The sequence below is a fragment of the Vidua chalybeata genome, chromosome 14 (genome assembly GCF_026979565.1).
Source record: "Vidua chalybeata isolate OUT-0048 chromosome 14, bVidCha1 merged haplotype, whole genome shotgun sequence".
Classification (NCBI taxonomy): Eukaryota; Metazoa; Chordata; class Aves; order Passeriformes; family Viduidae; genus Vidua; species Vidua chalybeata.
This window is the reverse complement of record NC_071543.1, coordinates 12921695-12947833: the sequence shown is the minus strand read 5'-3', so window position 1 is coordinate 12947833 and position 26139 is coordinate 12921695. Positions and strand designations below refer to the sequence as shown.

The 26139-nt window shown below is 47.0% G+C and overlaps 1 protein-coding gene across 2 annotated transcripts in view; it reads left to right on the top strand.

Moving 5' to 3' along the window:
* Positions 1–5027: 5027 nt before the first annotated feature.
* The window catches only part of GPC3 (glypican 3), a 145512-nt gene continuing 124400 nt past the window's right edge, over positions 5028–26139 (top strand). For both annotated transcript variants that reach the window (XM_053955636.1, XM_053955637.1), the window contains exons 1-2: positions 5028–5308; positions 14024–14185. In XM_053955636.1, the coding sequence (XP_053811611.1) occupies positions 5140–5308; positions 14024–14185 (331 nt within the window). In that variant the 5' untranslated portion in view covers positions 5028–5139. The remainder of the gene's footprint in view (positions 5309–14023; positions 14186–26139) is intronic.

Genomic DNA, 26139 nt, shown 5'->3' with positions numbered 1-26139 from the left:
TCCTCATCGTACATTTGTCAGCGTGTGCAGCCCCACAGCTCTTACTTGGGGCTGCCTGGGCTGCAAAGGCCCAGTGTGGCTCTGCCCTCTGACCCTGCACTGTGCACCACATCACCTCTGCTCCAGCAGCTCCAGAGCTTGTGTTGTGCTGTTGAGCTTTGCAGGGAGGTAGGAGTGCTGCATCTCCCTGGAGTTATATCCAGAGTGCCCCCTGTGCCTCCTCTGAAGCCGTCAGGCTGCTCCCACTTTTTGGAGCTGATCCACAGCTCTGTGATTTTACATCCCAGCTCTCTGTGTGAGTGGGGTACCCCTGGTGTGGCAGCCCTGGGCTGGTAATTGTTGGCAGCACTTTATTTCCATAGGTGAATGCTCTGGGCTGGTCCCTTCTGGGCTGGCTCCTGGCGATGTCTCTCTGTTGATTAATCACCAGGAGATGATAAATGAAAATATCAGCTTGAGAAATGCCTGCCCTGTGCTCCCAGCAGAGGCAGCAGTGCATGGTGAATAGTTTTCTCCCATCTCTTCTGTTTGATTCCCTCTGCAGAGCTACTTCTCAAGTGATTCTCGTGCACTCAGGAGCTTTGCCAGTGTTCAGCCCCACTCTCTGGGTGCTGGGGAAGAGAGGGCAGTGGTGAGGAGTGCTATGAGATCCTTCCTCCCTGAAGGCTGCATCCCACCACCAGGGTGCCCCTAACTGCAGCACACTGTGTGTCTTATCCTTTTATGCTCTGTTTTGGTTTCTCCAGAGATGGAGGGCGTGTCAAGGAGCTTTTGAGCCACACCAACTGTGTCTGTGCATTTTTAATTTTACAAAACATGCAAAACCCTTCAGATGACTGCATGGTTAGCTATACAGCCAGCTGCCCCCTGCAAAACCTGTGCCTCATCCACAGTTAAGAGCTCTTTTGGAAAAGTTTGGATCTGGATGGGATTTTATCCCATGAAATATTCTGCAATTTTGTGTCCTTTAACAGGAGAGAAGACTTATCAAACCCTTTGTAAAAAAAGAGGAGATCTCCAGGACCGGAGTGCAGAGATTTTCCAAGGCTCTGGAGACATTTCTGATGTGTGACTGAAACCAGTACATACTTGGAAAAAAGTTCTAGGTCTGAAGTATCTCATTTTGGACAGGGAAAGTGATTTGTCTGTGCATTCTTGATGTACAGCCCTATTGGCATCTGCAGTGTCTTTAAGTGATGTATCTCTCTGAAGGCTTCACTGCTTCTGCCGTGTGATCAGCTCCCAACAAACTCCAGAGAGCCAGTGATTTATCAGCCACTGCTTTTTAGGGTGAGGAAAAGGCTAATGCTTTATGGATCTATCAGCATTCCTGTATGGCACACAGAATACAATATCCTGCCAAAGTGGGGAGGGATGTCTGCTACCTGGCAATCCATCATTTCTCCCAGTGCCCCATGGCAAATGCACTTTTCTTTTTTCCATCAGGCTATGTGCAAGTACTGTTATATAGTGAAGAGCTTCTCCCTTCTCCTCCTCCACAAATGGTTATGAAAACCTGAAAGTGCAACTTCTGCAGGGGTGCAGAACAAGATGGGAAGGGTCATTTTGACAGGGAGAAGACGTCATTGCCTGCAGCTCCTGGTTCCAGCAGGACCTACGAGATCTCAAGCGATGCAGCTGTGCCGTAGACAGCACAACAGGAGCACAGCAGGGATGAGAAATCCAGGCCAAACATGCCCATGTAGACTGCCAGGTATGTGCCAAAACCACACAGATGTGTCAACAGATGCTCCAGGATTTCCTCTGTTATAGACATGGCCCAGCTGACCTTGTCCCCATGGAGCTCATCCATCCCATCCACAGAGTAAGTGAAATGTGTTTATAACCTGGTGAGCCTCTACTGGGGAGCATGAATCCCTCTCCTACATCTCTCCTTGGTGTTTTAATTGATTCAGGGTTTTCCCAGTGGAGAACTTCATAAGAGCATTTGATAAAATCAGCTACACATGATCCTGTCTCTCATTACTCACAGGCTCGAGGCAGGTAGATGATTAAGTGAATTTTTTACGGTGTGAGCAGTTGTAACAAGGGAAATTATCATCCTGGATATGAGACAATGACTTGGCTCTTACTACATCTGCTGGCAGACAACTAACCCAGTGACATTGCCTCTGATCTTGGAGCAAGTCTTCTGCTTTCTCCTCCAGGACAGACCTGCATTTGGTACCCTCACATTAAAAGGACAGGCCATATGGACGTGCCTGTGCTCAGGAAAATAGCTTCAGATTTTCATGGGGCTGATGTTGCAGTTCTGATGGAAGTCAGAGGGTCTGCAATTGTCACCTTGGGAATGCTTCTGCAGACACTGCAGGGGGAGAGCATCCTTTGGGCTGGGGGCTGGAGGTGCCACAGAACATGACAGTATTGTTGGTCCATAGATAGGATGGCATTCCCCCCTTATTTCCATTTAGCTGCATCCTAGACTTTATTACTCCAAGAAAAGTCAGTAATGCTAGAGTGAAAACTGGGGAAAATGAGTTTCCATTAGGGAAAGTTTCCAGTTGAAATGTGAGTTTTTTTTCTTCCTGCCAGCAGAAGAATGACTTGAAAGAAAGGGTTGCCACTTGGTTTTGTTACATGTTTCTAGAAGCTTTAACTTGCTTTTGACACATCTCCTTGTTGATAAATATACTTTATTTTCACAGGGAGTCATTGTCGAGATAATGTCAGATCCCACTGTGAAGCCAGATCCAGTAAAGAGCAGTAATGTTGTTTTCTAATTTGTTTGAAATCCTAAAGCACTCCCTCATCTGAGCAGAGATACCTAAATGGCACCTATTTGGCACTGGGTGTAATTCTTTGCTCTAATGGCATGCTTGACAATATCTGTGTACTTACCTGGAGCAGCACAAGCCTCCTGTACTTAAATGAAATACACACAGCAGGTTTGAAGATGAACACAGGAGATGCTTGAATGCCTTTTAGACAACTGTAATTCAGGCCATAAACATAATATAGATTGCAATATTGTATATAAATATTGCCTTCAAATACCAGCCTTTGTGTTCTGCAATTCAGTCCAATTGATTCCTGACCTAACACAATGCTGTACCCGAAACTGTTGCATAAACATAACAAATCCATCACCAAATCAATGAAGGAGATGCAGAAGAGGTGCAGCAGCTATCTGGGGTGATGTGGCTCCCATCAGCTGCAGCCTGTGTGCTGGTATTCCACGTAAGGCACCAGGAGAAATGAAAATGGGTAAAGGATGGCTCCTCATCCGTATCACCGAGCACATGCCCGCCCTTCGCTCTGTGGAGCACCTGCACCTCTGAACAAAATGAAATTTCTGGATTTCTCTGAATTCCTGCAAAGTGGGACTTTTTGCTGCCCGGTTAATGGGAATTTTGTCAGTCATGCTTACTAGAAACAATAAAGGGATAATAAATAGTGCAGTCTGTGGACAGCAACAGGCTCCGACAATCCATTAACCAACGAGACGTGTTGCACATTCCAGCTTATTAGACGCATATCCATAATATATTTTAACAATCTCTCCCTGGCAGGCATTTTCTTAGAACAAATACACAGTTTGGACTTCCATTTTTCACCCCTGTTCAAAATTTCAGAGTGAAAAAGAGCTGGTAGTGAGCCATTAGCAATAATTTGATCCTGCATTTGCACTGGAAATTTTAAATAGATTTTTTTTCTGTTCTTCTGCTTGTACTTGCTCTGTCATTGTTTTTCTGTGCATGGTGCAGGCTGGGGGCGAGCAGTGAGGAGACTGCCTGGGCAATCACTATTTTGGCAGTTTTTCATACACGACCCTTGCTGTTTTAAATAGAGCCTTCCCTCACCCCACCTTCTTGCTTCCCACTTTGTACAGCTGCTTGCTGAGTGATGAGCAGCGTGGGCCCCTTCCAGATGAGGGTGCAATGTTGGTATTTAGGGTGTTTTGCTGGTGAGACGGAGCTGGAATGTCCTTTCATCTGGGGGACACAGGATCTGACCAGGCCTGTGAGACCCTGAGGGACCCTCAGCTCAGTGAGTGAGCTGTTCCCAACAACTGCATCTGGAAACTGGTGCAGAAATGGTCATGCTGGAGGAATATGACCTGTTCATGTAGAGCTGCCTGTTTCCAGGGTAGCTCCTCTGGTGATTTGTCCTGTGCACACCCAACAGCACCCCAGACCTGTGGTGCTCCTGGGTGTTCTGGAGGCTGAGCTATGCAGAATTCAGTGTGCCCCAGGAGGGGCAGTGATGCTTACGGCCCTGCACTCAGCACCACTCCACCCTCATGGCAGAGTTTCCAGGTGAGTCCCACTCTGTCCCTCTTCCCTTACGGGAAGGGTTTAGTGCAGTGTGAGGAACTTCGCTCTCCCTTGCAGCCCTGCCTGGCAAGGGCTGAAGAGTCGCTCCATTCACTCAGGGTGCAGCACCGTGAACCCATGCGACACGTGCAAACGAGAGACCGCGCATCCCGCATCCCACACCAGGTGCACGCGTGGGGCTACACGGGGTCTGCACCGCACAGGCAGCGAGCGAGGGGACACCGGGAGCAGCGCTCCGAGCGGTGTGAGCCCGCGGCTTGCCGGTGCCGGGATCGGGGTCGGTGCCGGGATCAGTGTCCGCGCCGGGATCGGGGTCGGGGTCGGGGTCGGGGTCGGTGCCGGGATCAGTGTCCGTGCTGGGATCAGTGTCCGCGCCGGGATCGGGGTCAGTGCCGGGATCAGTGTCCGTGCTGGGATCAGTGTCCGTGCTGGGATCAGTGTCCGTGCCGGGATCGGGGTCGGTGCCGGGATCAGTGTCCGTGCTGGGATCAGTGTCCGTGCCGGGATCGGGGTCGGTGCCGGGATCGGGCTCGGTGTCGGGGTCGGTGCCGGACGGGAGGGCGCGCACAGGTGCGGCGCGGGGCGGGGCGGGCGTGGCTCGGGGGGGCGGGGCTCAGCCCCGCGGGGCCCAATGAGCGCCGGGGCGGTGCCGCGCGCGGGGCGAGTTTCCCGCGGGCGGGGGGCGGGCGCCAATCAGGGCCGGGGCGGGGCGGCGCGCGCGGGGCCGGGACAGGCGCCCCGGGAGCGCCGCGCGGGGCCGAGCTCCGCTCCGCTGCTCCCGGTCCCGGCACGGCGGGCATGTCCTTTGGCAGCGCCTAGAGGAGCGCCCCGGTGGCCCGGGAGGATGTCGGCGAGCGGCGGAGCGCTGCTGCTGCCGCTGCTGCTGGCGGCCGCGCTGTTCGGTGCCCCGGGGGCCGCGCAACCGGCGGGGGAAGCCGCCTGCCGCCCGGTCCGCGCCGCCTTCCAGGTGCTGCAGCCCGGAGCCAAGTGGGTGCCGGAGAGCCCCGTGCCAGGTGAGAGCGCTCTCCCCGTGGTGTCCGGCCGGCCGTCATCGTCTCCCCGGGGGTCGCCCGGGGCCGTTCGGGTGCGGGGCGAAGCGGCTGCAGCGCCTCGAGCCGGGGCCGCGGGCGGGGGTCGCTGTGCGGCTGCGGGACGCTGCGGAGCCGGGTGCGAGCTGCCCGCTCTCCCCGGCGGCAGGGACTGCCGGCCGCCGGGTTCGGCGTCTCGGATGTGGGGATAACACGGAGCCTGCGCTTACGTCGCGGTAATGGGAGCCCGCTGGCGAGCGGGTCTTTATTGCGCTCGGTTTGTTCAGGGGGCTTTTCACCCCGGGTGCCCGAGGTGAGCTCGAGCTGTCGGGTGGAGCCGCGGCGCTGCCGGAGGGACCAGCCGGCCCCGTCCTCGCATGCCGCTGTCGGGGGTCCGGTGCGAGGTCCCCGGGAGCTCGCGGTGTCCCCGCCGGCGGGAGGAGGCTCCGCGCACCCGTCACGTCTCTGCAGGTCCCGAGTCCGCCGGAGCCGCTTTCCTCTGCGCGAGGTGTGCCCGGGTCCGAGGCAATCCCGCTCTTTAGGGCTTCTCCGAGAGCATCCGAACCCTCGTCCCAGCCTGAGCCCGCGGGCTGCTGCAGCTCCAGAGGATGGGGCTGGAAGGAGGCAGAGCGGCATTCCCCGGGCTGTGCGGGGTGCGAGGGCGCGGTGGGAGCCTGATAGGTCTGGGAGAGGTGTTATTCTGCTCTGCAGTTCCCATTACAGGTGGCTGCCGGGGTGGTACTACACCAGACCTCACTACCTACCCCCTGCAAGGCTGCTTTCTGTATATATGCCTCATTCCTATTTTAAGATGTAAGTGAAATACTTGAATTCCTTGCCTTTTAAAGGTTCTTTGCAGCTTTTTGGGAGCTAGGGAATGTCGGCTGCTCCAGGTGGATGGCTGTGTGCTGGGAGTGTGTGTACACAAACGGGATCAGTTTGATGGCTGCGATACGGAGCTGCCTGGAGAGCTCGCTGCTGTTGTGTTGGGTTCAATATGCAGCCGAGAACGCTTGCCCTGAAAAGCTTGTGATCAAAGTATGAAAAGGAAGAGATAACAGGCAATCGTGATAGGCAGGGGAGGTGCAATGAGATCACTGCCAGCGGTGGCTGCTTTTAATAACGATGTGTTGAGTTACGTTTCTCGCATTCGGTGTCACACAGGCCAGAAACACAAGAGTTCCTTCAGCAGTGATCTGCTGCAGCACAGGAGAGGGAGGGAGGGGGGGAAATGGGGTGCCCTGAGCTGGGACTGTGAGGTGTTGTGCCTGCTGGTGCAAATCCCAAGTCTTCTGGTCTGTAGGACTGCAGCAGTCCTCAGCTTATCAGGAGCTGTGAGAGATATGAGGGGAGTTTAGATTTAAGTCCTGGTGAGAGATATTTCCTATCCCTACCTGTCCTTATGTTCTCTTCTCATATAAATTTCAACACTTAATGCTCCTTTCAGACTAGCTGCAGGAACAGCATCTCTTCTCTCTCTGTCCCACGTGGCCTTAGTCTCCTGGTCAGTAAGGAAGTGGCACTGGAAATACTTTCCAGTGAAATGTTTGCTTGAAGAGTTGCAGGAAAGAGCTGCTCTTCTCACGACTGAATTGACAAATTCTGTTTGTCAGAAGGAAGTTGTTTCTTTGAAAATCAATGAGATTCCTGCTTTGATTCCTAAGTAACTTTGCTGAGTATGTTTTTACACACTCCAGGGAGGTGATGGAGAGGTGGGCAGGTTCCTGGAGGATGACTCCCGTTGTATTGAGGGGCTGCTGGGGCTGCCATGCTGCAATGTGATCGGTCCTTCCCCAGAAAGCAGTAGTGTCCTCCAGCCTGGCCTGGCTGTGATTGCAGTGGGTGTTTTTGCCCTGGTATCTTCCCTTCCCAGCAGGGTTTGGGTTGCTGGGGTTCCTCAGTCATGTTCTCACTCCCCTGTGAGCCCCAGCTGCATCCCTGATAGCCAGGAGGAGTAAGGAGCCCTCTGCCTCTCTGCAGAGCCTGTGGGCAGCTGGATCAATACCTCGTAACAGGGCTGGTGTTTCAAGTGAATGCTTCCAGCTTGTTACGATGATAAAGTTCCCATATACCAAATCGAAAGTGGATTTTACATTTGCCTAAGTACATAAACTTGATCATAATTAAAGCAATGACTGCTTGCTTATACCTTGGATCTGGCCCATCTTGCATGACTCTGTGTGGTAATTACACTTCAGAGCACTTGCTTCTCCTAGTAGCAGCTGCATAAATCTCTGTAATAGGGGAACATCACTCAAGGACTATTTTCCAGGCATCTGTTTATTACTTTTCTTCCTTTCATACATCTGTCAATTAAAAAAAGTTTTGGAGTTCCCAGCCACAAATCACCGTGGAATCAATTCTGAGAACCTTTCCCAATGGATCACACCACCCTGGAGAAACTGAAGTTAACTTATTTAAAATGTGGATTTTTTTTTTTTTGACACAAACAGAAAACAATTGTTTCTGGCAGTCCCATTTTGCATTATGAGCAGTTGTTGCTGAAGGAGTAAGTGGTGGAAATGCTGCTGAGTTGCAACTCACTCAGGAGAGATGTCCCACAGCTCAGTTCTCAGTTTTACTGCATCAGTGGTGTGTGGGCTGGAGGGACGTTGGCACAGCACACTGTAGGAGAGCTCTGAAGTAGACAGAGACCACACTTCTAATTAAAAAAAAAAAAAAAAATCAAAAGCAATTCTGTTAAATGTGAGGGAAGTGTCATGCTGTTTCGTGAGCAGCATTGATGTTCTGGGAGAAGCTGCAGGCGTGCACCAGGCAGTGAGAAGCTTGGTCTCCTCTGGCCCTGCAGTCAGGGGAGCAGGTTTTTGTCACTCTGGAGCATGCTTTGGCCTGCTTAGAGGTGGGGAACAGCAAAGCCTAACTACTGTCAGCTGTGGCTGACTGTTCTGAGGGGTGGGAGGATGTAATTCTTGGCAACATCTTGACTGGACCTGGATCAGAGCTCTTGTGCTGGAGGGGAGTGAAGGCAGGGTGATGGGAGAGTGCTTTTCCTGGGGTTTGATGCAGATGAGACTGAATGCCAGCTCCTCAGTCAGCCTGTGGTTCTGTGCTGGGGTAGCTTCATGCTCAGTAATAACTAAATTCTCTTTTTCCTATGTTGCCTGTCTTGGTTTTCTTCCTCCATTTGTCTTTTCTCTGCATAATTTCTCCTATCTATAAACAGCAGCTTGAATTTTCATTTCTCCTGGTCTGTTTTTCTCTCCTCTTTGCTATTTGGGTTTCTCTATTGGTGGTGACAGGTAATTGGGCTGTGGTCTGTGGGTAGAGGGGAAGGGGTGAGCTGGTGCCTTGGCAGGATGGGGACAGGGGATGGATGTCTCTGCTCAGGGACAATGGAAAACTCGGGAATATTTATTTGGACAGAAATATCTGCTGGCGTGTCTCTTTTCCTTCTCCCACAGCAAAGTGTTATTTCCAGCTTTTTGTTCATTTTCTTTGATGGAAGCAAATATGGATTCACCCTAAGAAAATAGGAGATTAACCTTTTGGAGCTGAGGTGTAATGCTTTACATGTGGCTGGCTGAGCATGTCAGCATGTTTCTTCTTTTTTTTTTTTTTTTTTTTGGCAGCTGCTGTATGCCAATGTACAGTTTAAAAATTAAAAATCCCAACTCTTCCTGCTGAACTCGATGTGCCTTTGCTCATGAGCTGGTTCCCTTTGTACTCCTGCTCTTTTATTCTGTTTTTCCTGAGTGGGACTAATGATGCTCCTCCCTGTGCAGCCTTTCCATTTAGCTTAGCACGGTGGTTTAAAAGCTTAGTTTACTAGATAATTGAGTTTTCTGTTCTTAATTATTTCAGGCCTGCAAGTTGCTCTCTTGATAGTTAAGAGAGCAGGAGCAGAACCCTAAAATTTAGTAACCTCCCCAGGCAGTGGTTTTATAGTGAGATCATTAATTTTATTTTTTCCCCCAGGGGTTAACTTTAACAACATCCTGAACAGTGTTCTTCCTGGTCTTTGCAATGGTTGTGGGATGTGTGCATGTGACTGTAACAAATCTGTGAGGGGAGTGGGTGCCCAAAGTTAACTCCACTGATGACAGTGATTATACCTTTGTTAGGAGGAAACTTTTACTCTAAAACCTATTTTTCACTGTAATGTTTTCTTTTAAAAGATCTGGTTTTATAGGGTGCTAGATTTGCATGAGAATCATCTGGCCAACATTGAAAGACCAGGCGAGGAATCCAGAGTCAGATGGTCTTGTGAAACACAAGATGGAATAGAAAATAAAGGATAATTAAGCAGTAATAAACATCCCATATAGTACCCATACTCTTCCAACTTAAATCACCTACTGGATGAGGTTGGTTTATAATTTATATCTCTTTAATTAGCTTTATAAAGATCAGCATTAAATCTGGGTTCTAAACAGTTGCATTTCCTTTTTCTCCCCCTAGATGCTGAGCATTAAAAGGCACCGACAGATGTACAACCCCCTGATCACACAATTTAAAAGGTTCTTAATAAAAAGTATTGAAAAAGCTGGGGGAAAATCCACTATATTTAAATGTTGAGTCACTGCTTTTATCTATTTAAAGCATGATGCTAGTTGTAAAACAATTGGAGGAGGAAAATTGACCCAAACCAGCATATTTCTTGTGGGTAATAGTACCAATGGTGAGTTAAGAGGGTGGGAGGAACTCCTCTGACACTTCCAGACTGCAGAAGGCGAAGGTGCCACTGCATGGAGTAGCAGAACCCCCTCACATGGGGAGGAGGCTGCAGGAATGTAGCGTTAAGCAGGGACAGGTTCTTATTTTGGCAATGCCTGGGGTAAATTTGGGGGGAATGTTAATCTGATTTAAACTGCCATTGGATCTGGGTGGGAAGGCTTGTGTGCCTCAGTGTGCACAGCTTGCCTGCCTATATCAGATGACAGGGTTGAAGCTATCCTGGGATGCTTAAAATCAAAGGAAAATCCTTCAGCCTTGTGAAGGAGTCCACAAGTCCCCACAGACAATCTTGAGGGTTTTTATTTTTGACATTAAATCCACTGAAATAATTTTCACTTCTGCTGTACTAACCACCTATCTGCAGGAATAATTGTACTTCAAAGTCAAATGTAATGGTTTAAATTCACTGCTACCCGACCGCCAGTAAAAATTCCCTGTCAGGAGGAGGAAGAGGCAGGGTGCTGCTGAAATTAGTGCAGCTCTAGAGTTTATTTCTGTCAGCTGGGAGCGTATGTGAAATTGCTGGAGCATTTACACTGCTGTTCCCCAAGATGGCATAAATGGCACAGTTCTGATGGTGCCTGGTGTTCCTGCACCCATGGAAGGGGCTGCAGCCAGTGCCTTCTCAGCCGTGGGAATTGGGTGTCAGAGGGTCAGGCTGCTGTGCCTGGCATCTCATCATCTCACTAATCTTGCCAAGATTGGTGTGTGAGCATCCAAATGCAATTTAATAAAACGGTCGCAGTAATTTGAGGGACACTTCCTTTCTGAAAATGAGTTCGTAGTGATTTATAGCAAAAGGAGAAGGTTGTTTGCAAGGGCTGAGACTGGCATTACAAGGTGTAATGACTTGAAACTTTAAGAAAAAGGGGTTGTGTAGGTTGGGAGATAAAAACGGTCTTAACAGTAAAGGGCCATTAGGCAGCGGAATGGGCTTTGCTATCTCACAAGCCGGAGTGGAGTATCGCTGGAGGTGTTTGTGTTAGATAAAATGCTGAGAGGGGGTGGATTGGGAGGCTGAGGTACGATTTGATGACTCACAGGACCTTTTCCCGTGCATTTTTTTGGAGTCGGAAACGTGTGGCACCCTAATTCATTTACTGCTCGTGTCTGCTCCGTGGGCTTGCTGAGTGTTCCCAGGCGTTCGTGTCCCTGCGTCCTTCACGCATCCGGAGCGCGCGTGGTCTGCGCAGCCCCCGGCCCTTCTTCAAGCAATGGCATGAGTAAACCCCAAATACAGTTGCAGGTCAAAAGCTTTGTCTCTGTTTCATCTGTGTCTGCTGGGGCTGGGGTCAGCAGGTGGGTCAGTGGCTCCTGGGGGACTGGCATTGAAACCTCCCGTCCTTGCTGCTCCTGGGGGACTTGGAGATGGAGTGTTTGAGCCAGCTGGCCATCTGGGAAAGCCATACGCAGAAAAGAGCTGGCAGATGGGACTCAGGCCCCCATTCCCTGTCCCTCTGTAGCAGCACTGTGCCAAGAAGGACCTTGTCCCTGCCACCTTCCAAGAGTCTGTCCTGCCTGTGTTGTCCTGTTGTGTTTACCATGATGTTTCTTACCATGTTACTTGGCTGTCTCTGAAACATTCTGAGTTAATTCCCAGGCTTTTTCCTCCTCCTTGTGATTGCTCTGATACAGCATGCGTCTGTCTTTTTACTGCACAAAAAAAAAATCCATTTAAGGGGAGAAGTTGGCTTAATTGCTAAAAAGAAGGATGGGATGTGAGTAGATGACCTTGCTGCTTCCTATCCTTGGCTTTAACTTGCAGAGACCTCTTAATTGCCAACTCTCAGATTTTCTATATTGGTATTTCCATTAATCATGGAAGGATTTTTATTTTATAATTTGAAATGTGTCGTAATATAATAAATGTAGGAGGAAATAAGCTTTATATTAAAAAGAAAATTATGGGTGTATTGTAGTGTTAAAGAGACCGTGCTAAGCCTTTTCGTGGTGTAAATTGAGTTGAGTTTGACTTTAAAAAACCTCTTTAACTTGCTGTTATATAACTGCTTCTCTCATTAATGCAGTATCTTGCTGTTACGTGGTTTTTATGGTCCCTTTTATTTTTTCAATGCATGAAATACCTGTCGCTGTGCTCCTCTGGAGTGGGTGAGTTCACAAATCACTGAGGCTTGAGCTTGAGACGTTGGTGGTGCTGGCCCTGTGTCAGAGGGCTTGAGGAAGGGACTTGTGTTGGGCATCCTGCTTTGCTGAAGGGGAAACTGAGGCAGTGGGGAGTGATGGAGCCAGGATGGGGGTGTGGACTCTCTCTCCCCCACTACATGAGGTTTTTTTTCGGCAACAGCAGGGCCTGCACTGGTTAAATTGTCTTTCTCCACGTGCAATGCATGTTGTAGATGAAGTGTTTCATGTTCCTTTTCCCATGCTGTGCCGGGGAAGGGATAGGGCTGGAGGGAGGAGGATTTCTGCTGTCGCTGCTCCTGAGCCCTGACAGCTGGTTTTCCCTTGGCACTGTGCATGACTCTTCTTCAGGAGGCACACGATTGAACTGACATTAATATTAATCCTGTTCTTCTAGACTACACTTGCAAAAGTGACTTTTGACACTTTCTAGTAATTAGGGAGAGAGTGGATGTGGTAAAAGACTCTTGTGAAGGAGAGAAGACAGGAACCTGAAAGGAGGGATAATCCTTCCAGAGCAAAGATGTAAATTACCAAAGTAGCTTTTACTGAGTTGAAAAACCCTCTATAACAAGCAGGAAGGCAGAGTGAGAGGTGTGAGGAGCCTTCACTCTGCCAGGGCTGTTGGTCACTGGCCTGGGGACTGCTTCCCAACCCAGGTTCCTGGCAGAGCTGAACCTAGCAGGGAATTGCTTTTGCTTTGGGCATGATGCAGTTTGGTGGCAGACAATGAAATGTGAGTGCTGGCTGTTCTTTGACCCTGGATAGCCATTTTTAATGGAGCTGTTTTCTGCTGTTTGAGTTTGTAAGAGCAGCATCAGATTAGATGTGTTTTGCATGAGGAGAGCTATTTGCTTTGATACAAGCTTGTTGCTCTGCTTGTATGTTTGGGGCCTCAGTTTGCTCTTAAAATTTGATGGAAGATGAAGTCTTTCTTTTGACGCTACTTCCAGCTCTTCTGTTTCATCTTCTCTTGTCTGAGCCTAGAAAGATTTCTATTTTCTTCCCCAGATTTTATTTATTTTTAGCTAACACTTCTCTTGAAGTTGTCTACTTTCTCCATGAATAAATGCTTTGGAAATGTCAAAAAAAGAAGTTTAGTATCACTGAGCAGTGCTGGAGATGCCAGAGCAAGTGGTGTCCCTCTGGCTATTGTCCCATCCTGGTGAATGAGTGAAGGTGCTGCAGAAGAGGCTCTTGCCTTGTGCAGTGCTCAGAGCATCCCTCAGGATCTGTCCCTTTGCAGTGGGACAGCCACGAGTGAAGCAATGGGCCTTGTGCTTTGCCTGTTGCAATGGAGGAAGGATGGGATGGGGATGTTGGTTGTACAATTTAAAAGTCAGCACTAAAAAACCAAATAAATCATTTTAGTTGTGTCCTTCTGCTATTACTGTTTTTGCTGGGGATAGAAAAGGGTAGAAATTGCAGGCAAATAGCACTGTTGCTTCCAAATTACTTTATGCAAATCACAAGCATATCCTCCTTGATGCACTCCATACATTGCTCTATTCACTGTAAATCCACAACCTCAAATCCTGTCTCCGTTTTCCACCTCCCACTCGATCTTTCCTGCCCTCACTGACTCCTCACTGCTGTGGGCAGACAGGGGACAGCAGGGCGAGGCTGGCATCGCTCTGCTCAGCACTGGCACGTCTGTGCTCGGGGTGTGTTGGAGCTGGAGGGGGCCACTGCTCAGCAAGCTGGGCTCTGCCTTGTCCACCCTTTCCTTTGGCCAAGCTGCTTGCTCAGGACAAATTCCAGAAATGCCATCAATTTGCCCAAACAGTAATTGCAGCCATAGTGATGCTTGGAGTTGGTTTCCTCTCCTAATGTGAATTGTCTACTTCTCCTGTGCCTCTCCAGGGACTGATCTGCAGGTCTGTATCCCAAAGGGCTCCACGTGCTGCTCGAGGAAGATGGAGGAGAAGTACCAGGCAGCCGCCCGCCTGAACATGGAGCAGCTGCTGCAGTCTGCCAGCATGGAGCTGAAATTCCTGGTCATCCAGAACGCTGCTGTCTTCCAAGGTGAGTGCTGGGGGTGCTCCAGTCACCTGCAGGAGGAGGCAGCATTTCTGCTCCTCTTCCTCAACTGGCAATTGGAAGTGCAAGTTTGCTTCTGTTTGCTTGTTTTCATGTGTTTGTAGATATAACATATGCTGGTTTATGATTAGTAATATACCTGGTTTGCTATAATGGTTGCTCTGCAGGGCTTGTCCTAAATATTCCTGCAGCTGTAAGAATGAATAGAAATGTAAAGGCTGAACTTCTTGAGGTGCAAATTAAACAAAAAAAAAACACCCCAAAAAATCCCACCTTTCCAAGAATTAAAATCTCTGTGCAAGTATTGTCTTGTCTCTGTCAGTCCCAAAATAAGGGCTGCAGTGAGGTGATCTGGTTGTCACCTCAGTGTAATGCTTGGTGAGATCTGCCTCAACTGTGAGTGTTGTTATTGGTATCCACTGCACAACAAAGTGGGTTATTCTGTGGGAAAGGTGGCAGAGGCTGCTGGTTCCCAAATGTGGTCCTTGGTGCCCCTTGGGGTATTTGAGTGCTTGGTGATCCTATTCTCTGCTGTCTGGGGCACCTCTCTTTCTAATAATAATATGATGGTTTTGTTTGTTTGCTTGGTTGTTTTTTTTTTTTTTTTTCAAAATGAATCTTTAGATAGATTTTTTTTTTATGTTGATACATACTACTTTGTGCCACTTAAATCTGCAATATTTTTTTAGGGCCTTATGGTTAATGTGCAGTGAAATGATTGCTTATGTGTTGAGTGCTGTCCTATTCAGGTTCCATCATTCTGCATTAATGGTGTTTTTGCCTGTATTTAAGAAAGAAGTCATGGGCAACCAAGCGGTTTTTCCTTCCTGATGATATTTTTGCAGAATAATTGATTTATTTTTGTTTATGCCTCACTAATAGCAAGACCCAAGACCTGCTGAAGCCTGTAAGATCAGGGCAGAGCTCTGTTCTGGGCCACAACTGACTGATGAAGTTTAATATGTTGTTTTTCTTAATGTAAGATCAAATTAATTGCTGAGGAGATAACAGCACGTTTTTTTCCCCCCAGTAATTCTTAATGCAGTTACCATTAAGATCCAATTCTAATAACCAGAATGGAGTAAAACTAATGAAAGATTGGTTTCCTAGGCATTGGAAATGTGGACCAGGTTCAGAGATGGTGAATAACCTGTGTGGAATACAAACTGTCTGCCTCCCTCCTTCCCATTTGACAGAAACTGCAACATTAGTTTTTATTGTGTGTGGGAATGAAGCCCTGTGGAACTGCAGGTTGTGCACAGCAGTTGGGTGCTCTGCGTCTGAACTTTCTGCCACTCTGCAGAGAGCTGAATCCTTTGCTTTGATTTTATTATCCCCCCCCTTTTTTTTTTTTTAACTGTTATTTCTACCCTGGCCCAAGGACCTGTGCAGGGGTTTTGAAGCTGAAATTATTCTGAGACGCTCTGGAATGTAGAATTGCCATTCTTGGTGGTGGGGAAGAAAAGCATTTAATTGAACAGCTTCTGACCATTTCTGCTTATTAAAGAAGTGTAAAGTGACTAAAAATTGTTTGCAATCCTTTTGCAGTGGAGGAATTCCTAGCTGGAGCCATTGAGGAGCTCCCTTTAATTATCTTGTATAAAGTGTTTTGGACTTGGAAGGACGATTCATTAGACTTTGAACACCATTTACTTTTGTTATCTTTAAAATTAGTCTGGAAGTTTGTAGAAGAACAGTTTTTAAAATAGGTTGATCTTTTGATTGCTGCTTGCTTAAGAGTATTTTGAAGGCTCCAATACCAGAGGCTGTTCCAGCTATAGAAATTGTTCAGGATGCCCCTGGCAGGGCACTCAGCTACTGGGGGGATGCTGGAGTGGTCAGGGAAGAGGAGCCCCAGTGGCCCCTGAGCATCTCTTGCAGGTCCTGGGGACAGATTCCCTGTGGCTTTGGGAGCTGGGAGTGCAGGGATGGGACAAGTGGAAGCAGTGCCAGCTCTGAGATGTGCTCTGGCAGGGAAGAGAGCTCTCAATGTGTTTTGCTTTGGGTCAGACCCCCAGTCTGGGGACCCAGTGCAGGGGATGGATAATTGCATCTCTCTTCAGGGAGGGGAAATGTGTTGGTATGGAAACACAGCTCAACCACTCATATTAAAAACACAAATGTGAAATCCTTCAGAGTTAATTTTAATATTTTTACCCTGACATCTAAAGGGACTGTTAGTCTGACAAGCAGAATCTCACCCAGATGTTATTATTTTGCACCAAATTTAATTTCTTTTTGCTGAAGCTAGAGCAGCATCTCTGCTGATAAAGATCAAGGGAAATTGTCTGGCATTTACAGGAAATCTCATCCAGGCCTATCTGTTACAATGTTCACTTAGCAAAGTTTATTAGATTATTAGTTTTAGACCCTTGGGCTTTTTCTTTATTGCAGTTAAGAAGGAAAAATCCCAACCAAAAAAATCCTCCCTTCACTAAATTTAAATGGTACAATTAGCTCCTGGTCCTATCTCACAGGCATTTTTTTAAAATTATGAAGATGATTTAAGTAGTGATTTAATCTTTTGGAAACTTGCTGTGTTTGACAGTGTTAAAATGGATTGTGGCTGCCTCGACTGCAGTTAAATCTTACTCCAGGATTTTTTTTGTGGGCAGTTTTTTTCATTTTCCCTTGGTGTATCCATGCTGGTACCTCCTGGCTGGGGCTCTCAGCTCTGAAGCTGGGATGAACCCCATCACCTCAGAACCGCTCAAGTGTCTTTTGTCATCTGACATTTAGGATTGTTAAGTGTTCTCATGCAAACTAACCAGTAGTTTGTGCAACTCAGCTGCTGGAGAGAACCATGAGAACCTTGCCTTTGGTTTGGTTTCTCCCCTCTTTTTCTTCTGATATTAGATATTTGCTTTTTTCAATGGGGGAATTTCTGGCACTGCCATTGTCTAGTCTTTTCCTACTGAAACAATGATAACAAAATCCCTCAATGAATTCTGCTGATTTCCTAAATTTTAAATCTAAACAGCTCAACTTTGTGAAAGGTAAACTTGAGCAGGAAAATACCAGTGTAGTTCTTCATCTCCCCTTCCCCTCACTAAAGAACTTTGTTCCATGGGGTTGGCTTGCGTGCATGTTTATCAGCCTGATTCCTCCTACTTCCCAAGCTTGGGAATTTGCTTTTGAATGCTCACTTAATTTCTTGCCCTGCATATTGGCCACATTGCTCTGTGGATAACAGAAAATTAAAGCTTTAGCAACTGCTCACTTGCAGCTTTTGTGGTACGTTCCTACGAGTTCTCTGTTCAAGGGAAAAAGTTACTTGAAAAAGTGGAAAGATGGAGACACAATTAAGCACAGAAGGACCTCTGGGAGCAGGGCAGCATCTGCACCCATTCTTTGTGTCAGATTTCCTGGTAATCTCCCCTTCCATCAAGTGAGAAGAGCAGGAACAGGAGAGCTGGCTGTGAGGGGCTGCTTCTGCACAGTGAGCTCCTGGGGAGAGCTGCTTTCAGTATTTTAAGTGATTGCTCAAATAAGTGAACAGCAGGATCTCGTGCTGCCTCTCTGCAGCCCCTTCTGTTGATGCCAGCCCCATCCTGGAGGGACTTTCCCACGCGCTGCAAACACGGAGCTGTTGGAGTGTGTCAGTGGCTCCGCTCTGCGCTCCCTGGCACTGGCGTAAATCGTGAGATACAAAATGTGGCTGTTCCTGACCCTGAGTCGAGCTGCCCCAGTGCTTGTGTGGGTGCAGCATTTGCTTCCATCCACTTCCCAAATAGCTCCTGTGGGGCTGCAGTGCTGCTGGAGCTTTGGGAATGTAGTGGCTGGTGGCAAGGTTAGAAATGCAGTAAACCAGACTGAAAAATTGCCTGGGATGCCGCAGTTGAGGCCCCCTTGGTGAAGACCTGGAGGGGTAAATGAAGACCTGGAGGGGTAAATGAAGACCTGGTCTGTTCCCTCAAAGGCAATAGCATCTTCCCTTCTGCAGATGGCAGCTGGAAAATAACAAAAGTTGTGTTGGGGGAAACTTGCAGGGGCTACGGAGATTTGAGGGGCTTTTGGGATGTGTGTTTCACAGTGGTTTTAGGAAGACCATAATAAATCAACACCAACAAACCTGTCTGTACATGTTTATTTTCTTATTCATGAGAGAATCCTGTTCCTTTCCTCCTCTGGATAGGGCCCTTGGTGGTTCTGGCAGAGCAGGTGCTGTGGGGAGGGGTGTCAATTCATCTCTCCTTTTGTGCTGTGGTAGGATAAAGGCAGAGCTGTAACTCTTAGTCCTACCAGGCAGCTCTGAAGGCTGTAAATCCTCCATTAGGCATAAATGCAGCCATTTTGGTTATTTATTGTTATTTACACTATCCATTCATATCTGTCAGGAATGAAGGCAGTTCTGACATTGCAAGCTTCTATCAGGTTATCCTTAATCAGTTTAGAGGCACCTAAGCCACAAATATATCAAATAGCCAATCCTAATGTTGGAGTCCTCTAAAGTATGACTGAATTATTTATTTTGTTATGATGAAAATGTCTGGGCTTTATTGGGTTTTCTTTGAAGAACTTGATTCTGCTTGAAGTCTGGAAGATAAAAGATTAGCGATTGTCTCTCCAAGTTTCTTATTCCAAATCCTTCAAGGCTTTTCATTTTTCACGAGCCTCTGTTACAATGTTAGAGTCAAGGTGAGGGAGCTGAGATTTCTTTTTATTCTATTAAAGAGGTTTAACTATATAAATTATTTTATCTTTACTAATTATGCCTTGCACAGGTAAATCCAAGATACAGGTAGCAATTAGGTGAGAAGAGATTGGGCTGTGTGGTGGGAGCTTTTGCATGTTAAGCACCAAGATGAGTCCACAGATACCAGCACTGCTTGTCTCTTATCATTTGGAATAGTTTAATACTCCAGGGTCTTTAAGCCAATTAAGTTTTGGTAATTCAGGAAGGTCTTTCAGGTGTTGGCAGTAGGAAGAGTCTTGGGTGGACTTCAGCACTGCGTTGTTGCCCTTGGTGTGTTGGGGAGGGAGGAGGTGATATGGGGCAAGTGGGAGAAGTCTCTAGCTTGGACAGTCAATAATTATTTCTGAGTGTGCAGGTCTTGGAGCTGAACCAGCTCTGCAGAGGGGAGATGTGACCAGCAGGTTACAGCTGTGCTGTGAGGATGGGCTTGGCTGTCTAACCAGTGTGCAGGGCTGCTCAGCTTTTCTAAACAGGAGGAAAGTGATTGCAATTAACTGAATAAATGTATAAAATGATGCTTAGCAGGACTTCAAAGTGTCTTGAGTGGGGTGGTCAGTTTAGTAGCTTCAGGTGAAAAGTGCATGTGAAAATGTCAACTCCTGCTTGTGGGCTTGTAAAATACTAAGCTGACATTTTAGAGTGGACTCAAAGAATGAATCCATTTCTTGGAAGAGAATATTAAAACTCTTATTAGACTTTACAAGTAAATAAGGTCAAGAAACAGATCTCTGTTATCATCTTATCATTCCTCTTCCTAATTAGTCCTCTGCTAACTGGAGTCTGGCTGGACCCTTTTGTGATGCACCTGTCTCCACTGTGGCCCTTCTCTGCAAAAGCTTTTTAATTTGTTGTTGCTTTAATATTATCTTTCTTTAATAACTTGAATTTAAAATAGGAATTGTCTCACTGGGTCAATTCAGGCTGGTGTTCTGCCTTTGGTGGGGCTTCCTGCCAGATGCTTTGGATGCACAAAGTTTGTAGTGGAAAACTATGGTGATACATTTACCAGGTCGAAAACGATGCTCTAAACCAATGATTATGGGTAGGTGGAAATAATGTCTGCATAATGAGAGATCTCTGGTTGTCAGAATTGGTCTAGGGAGGTAATGTTTCCTTTCAAATAACCAGAACTTATTGTTCATAAATCACAGTTAATCTGTTTATTACACCAGCACATGAAGCTGGAAGTCTGGAGTGTGCCATAATGCTTAGCTTTAGGAGCAGAGCTGTAATAGTAGCAGCAATTTCAAATGATTTGAAATTGGGGGATCAGCAAAATGCAGGAGATTGTGGAGGCTCTGGGCATTAAAAATGACTGCTGAGGATTGATGAGTTTCTTTAACAAATTGTAAAATCCATCATGCAGGAGTTAGGGCATGAAACTGCCCTCCTGAGCCACATAAACCACGGCTTTGGAAGAATTGTATGACAGTGCATGCTACTGGGAAGGAGTATTTTGAAAGATGTTTGGTTTTGCTTTTGTTTCTTCCTCTCATTGCCTGAAGTTTCACTGCCAGCACAGCACTGGCATGCAGCTCTGGGGGTGCTGGATGGGTCCTCCCTCAGAGGAGCCTCTCAGTGCCTCTCACAGTGCTGAGCCTGAGGTGTGGCCTGGGCTCCCCCTCTCCTGCCTCATCCAGTACCACAGTGGTCCCATTTCTCACGATTTCCCAAAATCCTGCTGCATCTTGGACAGCTTTTCTGATAGCTGGAGAGCTTGGCATGTGTCTCTGGGGTGTCTCCTTGCAGGAGGGACCTCGTTGGCTTTGGCTCCTGTTTCCCTGCATCCTCCCTTGAGCTCTGCAGTGCATCCCCACACCGATGGCCTCCTGTGCTCCCACCTGCATTTCCATGCATCTGTTTGTTGACTGCTGCAGGAAGATTCTGTGTTATATGCCCTTTGCAGAGAGTTGGCAGCCACCCTCTGGCATGTCCACAGAGCAGTAAATTGTGTGGTGGGAGATATCCCTGCCCCCCCAGCCCTTGCTTTTGGGCCTTGCTTTTCATGGCTTGAGGGGTGCAGCAGTGGGGAGCTGTGTGTGGCTGAGATCCCTCCCTGTGTCGTGCCTCTGTTTCTGCCCTGCAATTAAACACAGCTGATGTCCTTCCCCTCGTTGGTGAAATGAGGCTTGGAGGTTAATAAGGGGCATTTTGTAACTGCCTGCGTGCTGCTTCAGCAGTTCTTGAGCATGGCACTTGGTGTCTGGGCTTAGGGCCCCCAGTTCAGAGTGTGTGGAGGAGCTCCTGGATGCTTGTGCCTGTCCCCTGCAGCTCTGCTGCTTTTCTGCTGTGGAAGGGGATGGTGCTTTCCTGCTTCTGGGGGGTGAGCGAGGAATTGGCTGTGTGCCCCTGGGGCTGCTCCCTGGCATTAATGCTGCAGCCCCACAGGGGATGTAGGCCTTCTGGGTGGGGAGGTGTCTGGGCTGGGCTCTGCAGGAGGATCACGGCCTTGCTGGGGTACCTGTGGCACTTCCTGCAGCTTCTCCACGTCTGTGTGGTGGTGCTGCCTCTGTCCCATCTGCTCTGAGCACAAAGCTCTGCCTGCACTCCTTGTCTGAGCTGTGAGACAGCAGGGAGCGAGGGCTCCCTGTTCCTCCATGTCTCTGCTTCCACAAGTGGGCTGTTTTCTGTAATTACCTTCTGAGCTCCAAGTTATCATCTTTTGATAGTTCAAGTACTAACGTTCTTTAAATGCCTCCCAACGCTATAAAGCAGTCAAAAGACATCTCTTTAGCTTGCAGTAAGGTGATATAAATGTCATGTTACCCTTGAATGTGGTATTTATAGAACTGCTTGGTGCTGTTGAATATTTGTGTTTTATCCTTTGTAGTTCCAGTACAGAAATGGGCACAGCAGCATCTTCCATCACTTGTCCTGAAAGGATATATAGAGGCATTCTCATCCTGCAAAGTGCTTAAAATGCAAACAAGAGCTAGTTTGCATTTGCTGGGGAGGAAAGGGGGAAGGAAGCCAGCACCCAGCAGTAAAGACAGGGGCTGTCTCTGTAACGAAAACATTTTGCTAGATTGTCATCTGCTTCACTTTTAAAGCAGCAATAAGATATAGCGATAAAATGGCCAATGGTGCATTTCATCTGAGGGAAATGAACTCTTGCTGAGCCAATTAAACTGTCAATACACTGTGGTTTCACGTTCCCCTGAGCAGACTGGGTCACCTCAGGTGTGTTAGTCACTCTGACTTCACCACTGATGTGAAATCAATTTTAGCAATTTATAATCTTTCATTCTACTGTGAAAGTATATTAATCTGTGAAAAACACCACTCAGACAGTGAGGACAGATGACAGCTTTCCTCACGAGTGTGTGTGGCTGGGAGTGCCTCTTATATTATCTGGTGCATGCAAAAGTGTAACTTTTGGACACTCTGGAGGCACTGACAATCCAGTTTTCAAGCATGGGGCTTTATACTTAAAATGTTCAAAAAATCATAGCAGTGCCTTGGTCAAACTTTCCACTACTCATGTGAAATTGAGTAGTTTGAAATTGGATTTATTCCCTCAGCCCAGAAGAGGCAGAGCTCTCCACATTGCTTTTGGTATCAAAGAAGTGCTTGTGGCAGATTTGTTTCTACTGCTCATTAGAAAGTAAAGCAGATACTCCTGGCATGGATGGTGGAGAGGGATCTTCTGTGTTTGTTTCTGTGGCAGCAGTATGTTTGAGTTTAGGTTTTTTATCCTGCAGCTGTGAAGGGGATGCAGGCTGGACTGTGGAAAGCAGAGTGCCTGGAAAAGTCCTTTCCATCCAGGTACACTGGGATGCAGTACCTGGTTCTGTGTCTGCTTGCAGCCCTCAGAGTGCAGCTGTCATGGGAGTCATGGAATCATTTAGGTTGGAAAACACCTTTAAATTCATTGAATGCAGCCCTTAACCCAGCACTGCCAAGCCCACCACTAACCCTTGTCCCCAGGTGCCACATCCACGTGGTTTTTGAACACTTCCTGAGAGAGTGTTAGATGGAATCTGTGATTGCTGTGGTGTGCACAGTGCCTGGGCTTATTTAGGTGTTTTTGAAGGATGCTGGACTGTGTCCTGTGTCACACTGGCTGGTCAGAGAAGCACATCTGGGTTTGTGTGTGGCAGCCAGGGATGCACAGGAGACAAGTGACAATTCTGATGTGTGAAAGTAAAGCCTTGTCCATTAAGTATTGCATTAAGGAATTAATGCATCTTCTATGACAGATTAAATGCAGGAAGCACTGTATGTTTAATCTGTTACTATTAAAAAAAAAACCCAAAACTTAATTGGAAAAAAATTATCTGAATGTGTGCTTGGGAGAAAAAAATCACAAACCTGTTGGTTAGCAAGTGAAGATTAAAAAAACCAACCCTCTGAGACAAGGCAAAACAAAGAGCAGTGTAGATCAATTGGAAATTAATTATTTTGCTGATTAGCTCTTCTCAGATTTGTCATCTTCAAGTAAAAAATTCTGTGACTGAGTGTCATAAACAAACAATTTTAAAAGCAGTAGAGAACGGTAAGACTGCCTCTAGGATTACAGCTCACAGCTTTGGAATTCACTCCTTTTGAAGGAAATTGATGAGTGACAGATTGCAGTAATGCAGTGTATTTGTGTTGGTCAAATTCCTATTATGATCACAGTGAAAAATGATGTTCCTTTTTCTAAGGAAAGGAAATTAAATAGGCCTAGTAATCCATGTAAGGAGATTGGTTTACATTAAAAGGAGGAAGGAATGTTAAGACTAATCAGATCAATGCATGCTCTCTAATCTATCTCATTAAAAAATAAAATCAGATTGCTACTGAATTTCTGAGGAATTATATTGAAATGACACACATACTTTTACTGCCTTTTAATTATGAAATTATTTCAATCTGCTTGAGTCTGCCATGTAAGTGGGCTATCAATTGTTCTTGAATATTGACTCATAAGTTCAAAATAGTTCTTTAAATGGAAGAAAACAGCATTCCTGGTCCTTCAGCTGAGAATGCCAGCCTAGATTGTGACAGGGTTTGAGCTACCATTGGTACTGTGGAAATCTGTGCTCATTGATTGGTGCACAACTTCCCTCTGGACGAGGCTTTTAAGGTTGTTTTTTATGCTGTCAGGGGAATGCTTGATGTGCAATGTCTGGCTGCACAGCCATGATCCACCTCCTTATGAGACCTGTGGGAATGGTCATGTACTCGGTGAGAGCTGCGTGGTGGCCTGAGAAGGATTGTCACATGTGACATAAGGCATTGATAAGGCATTGTCCCGCCTCAGAGGGGCTGGTGGGTGGCTCTGCAGCTGAGCCTCCTCTTGTGCAGGTAAGACATTAAAAAAAAAAAGTGTTGTCTAAAGAAAAAAATGACAAGAAGAGTGCTGAATCTCTTGCACAGCATTTCTGCTTCCAGCAAACACTTCAGTCACAAGGAGCTGATCTCTGTTAATATGTCAGTAAGACACATTGAAAATTTGGACTTTTTTTTGGCTGAGGAAACACAGGAGCCCAGCAGTGGATAGTGGATAGTTCTGCTCAGCTTCTTGTGGAGCCAGGGTGATGACTGGTGACCTTTCTGTCTTTGCAAAGAGCTGTGTGTGCTGCTTGGAGGCAGGATGGTGTTTGACCAGGCTGGCCCTGCCAAAGCACTGCCATGGGCAGCGGTGTGAGGTGACCCGTTACAGTAAAAATGCAGCAGACCCCGACTCAGGGAAGAAATGATGTCTGGCTCCAGATCAGAAGGCTGAAGGATAGCTTTATTAAAACTATACTATATTACATTAATATACTATTTAAAGAGATGCTATCCTATTCTACATACTTACTTCTTACCTACCTAACTACTCACAAACTTGTGACTCTGTGCTGAGAGCCCGAGCCACAGCTGGACCCAATTGGTCACTGAACCCAAACAACCTTCACCAGAGTCCAATCAAGCAATCACCTCAGGTAAATAATCTCCATACCACATTCCACATGGGGAAAACAGAGGAGCAGAGATAAAGATTTTCTCTTCTTCTCTCTGTGCTTCTTCTGAGAGACTGAATGATGTCTCTCTGTCCAGAGAATGTGAATGTCACAACCTGTGGCTGTCCCAGCTTCAGCAGAGAGCTGGTTTTGGGGAGATCAGGGAGACAGAGGTGGTGACTGTTGCCTGTGGTCCAGCAGGAGGATGGTGTGGCTGCTTTGTGAGCTGTGTGCTGGACTTCACCCTCTGTAGAAATGAGGGACAGCAGGAGGGGGATGCCTGGGCTGCTTGGGGCATGGCTTGAAAGCTGGCAAGCTCTGCAGGAACAGCCCAACACCTCCTGGCTTGCTGTGGGTTCACACCTGCCCAGCCTTGCTGGGTTCCTCTGGGAGTGGGACCCAGGATGGGGCTGAGGTGCTCCTGGCAGCTGGCACAGAGGAGAAGCCACCCACTGCAGGGACCAGGAGGTCACACTCCTACTGCAGCTCCTGTGAGGCTGCAGTGCTGTAATCAATGGAGTGCCTGCATTTAGAGGGGTAACCTTGAAAAGGGGGAAAGATCTGCCTTGAAGAGCACTGATGGAGCCTTCATGGTCCTTGGGAATGAGCTTTGTGATTTCTGAAGAAAGACTAAAGGTATTTTTCCATACTGAGCAGCTCTTCTGTGCTTGTTGAAAGATGGCACTTACATGTTGGAATTTGCAGCAGCATTAAAGCTGGAGGTGATAAGCTACTTTTCCCCCTTTCTTGCTTTGTTCATAGGTTGTTTGTTTAGATAATGGCCTGGAAATTATATTGGTAACCTTGTACATCACATTTTGCTACCAGTGAGGAGTAAACAGTGCATTTGACATTTGAAGAAATGGTTCATTTTCTAAGGGATGTGATTCAGAATCTGCTTCTTAAACTAATGGACAGTATAATGCTATTTTTTTACTAAGTTGCATAGATTTTTACCTTGAAGATGCTCTATAAAGTGCACTGCATTACCAGTGTTAAATAAAAGCAAATGCTTCACATGAAATGAGAAGGCAGTGTTTGAACTGGAGAGAGGTTGAAACCCATTTCTTTGTCTGGCTTGTGATGCTTCACTGTGACATAACCATGAAAAATAATTAAACTCACTAGTAAGTAAATATTTGGTCCTGAAATGCATCTTGAAGATACAGAGCTGGAAGAAAGTAACCTCTCCAGATGCATGTTGATCCTCCTGGATTTGTTTGACACCAACAGAAAACTGCATCAGAAGGACATCACTGAGGGTGAAAAGTTTTTAAAGATTATGAACAAACCAGGCAATCTCTGCAACCTCA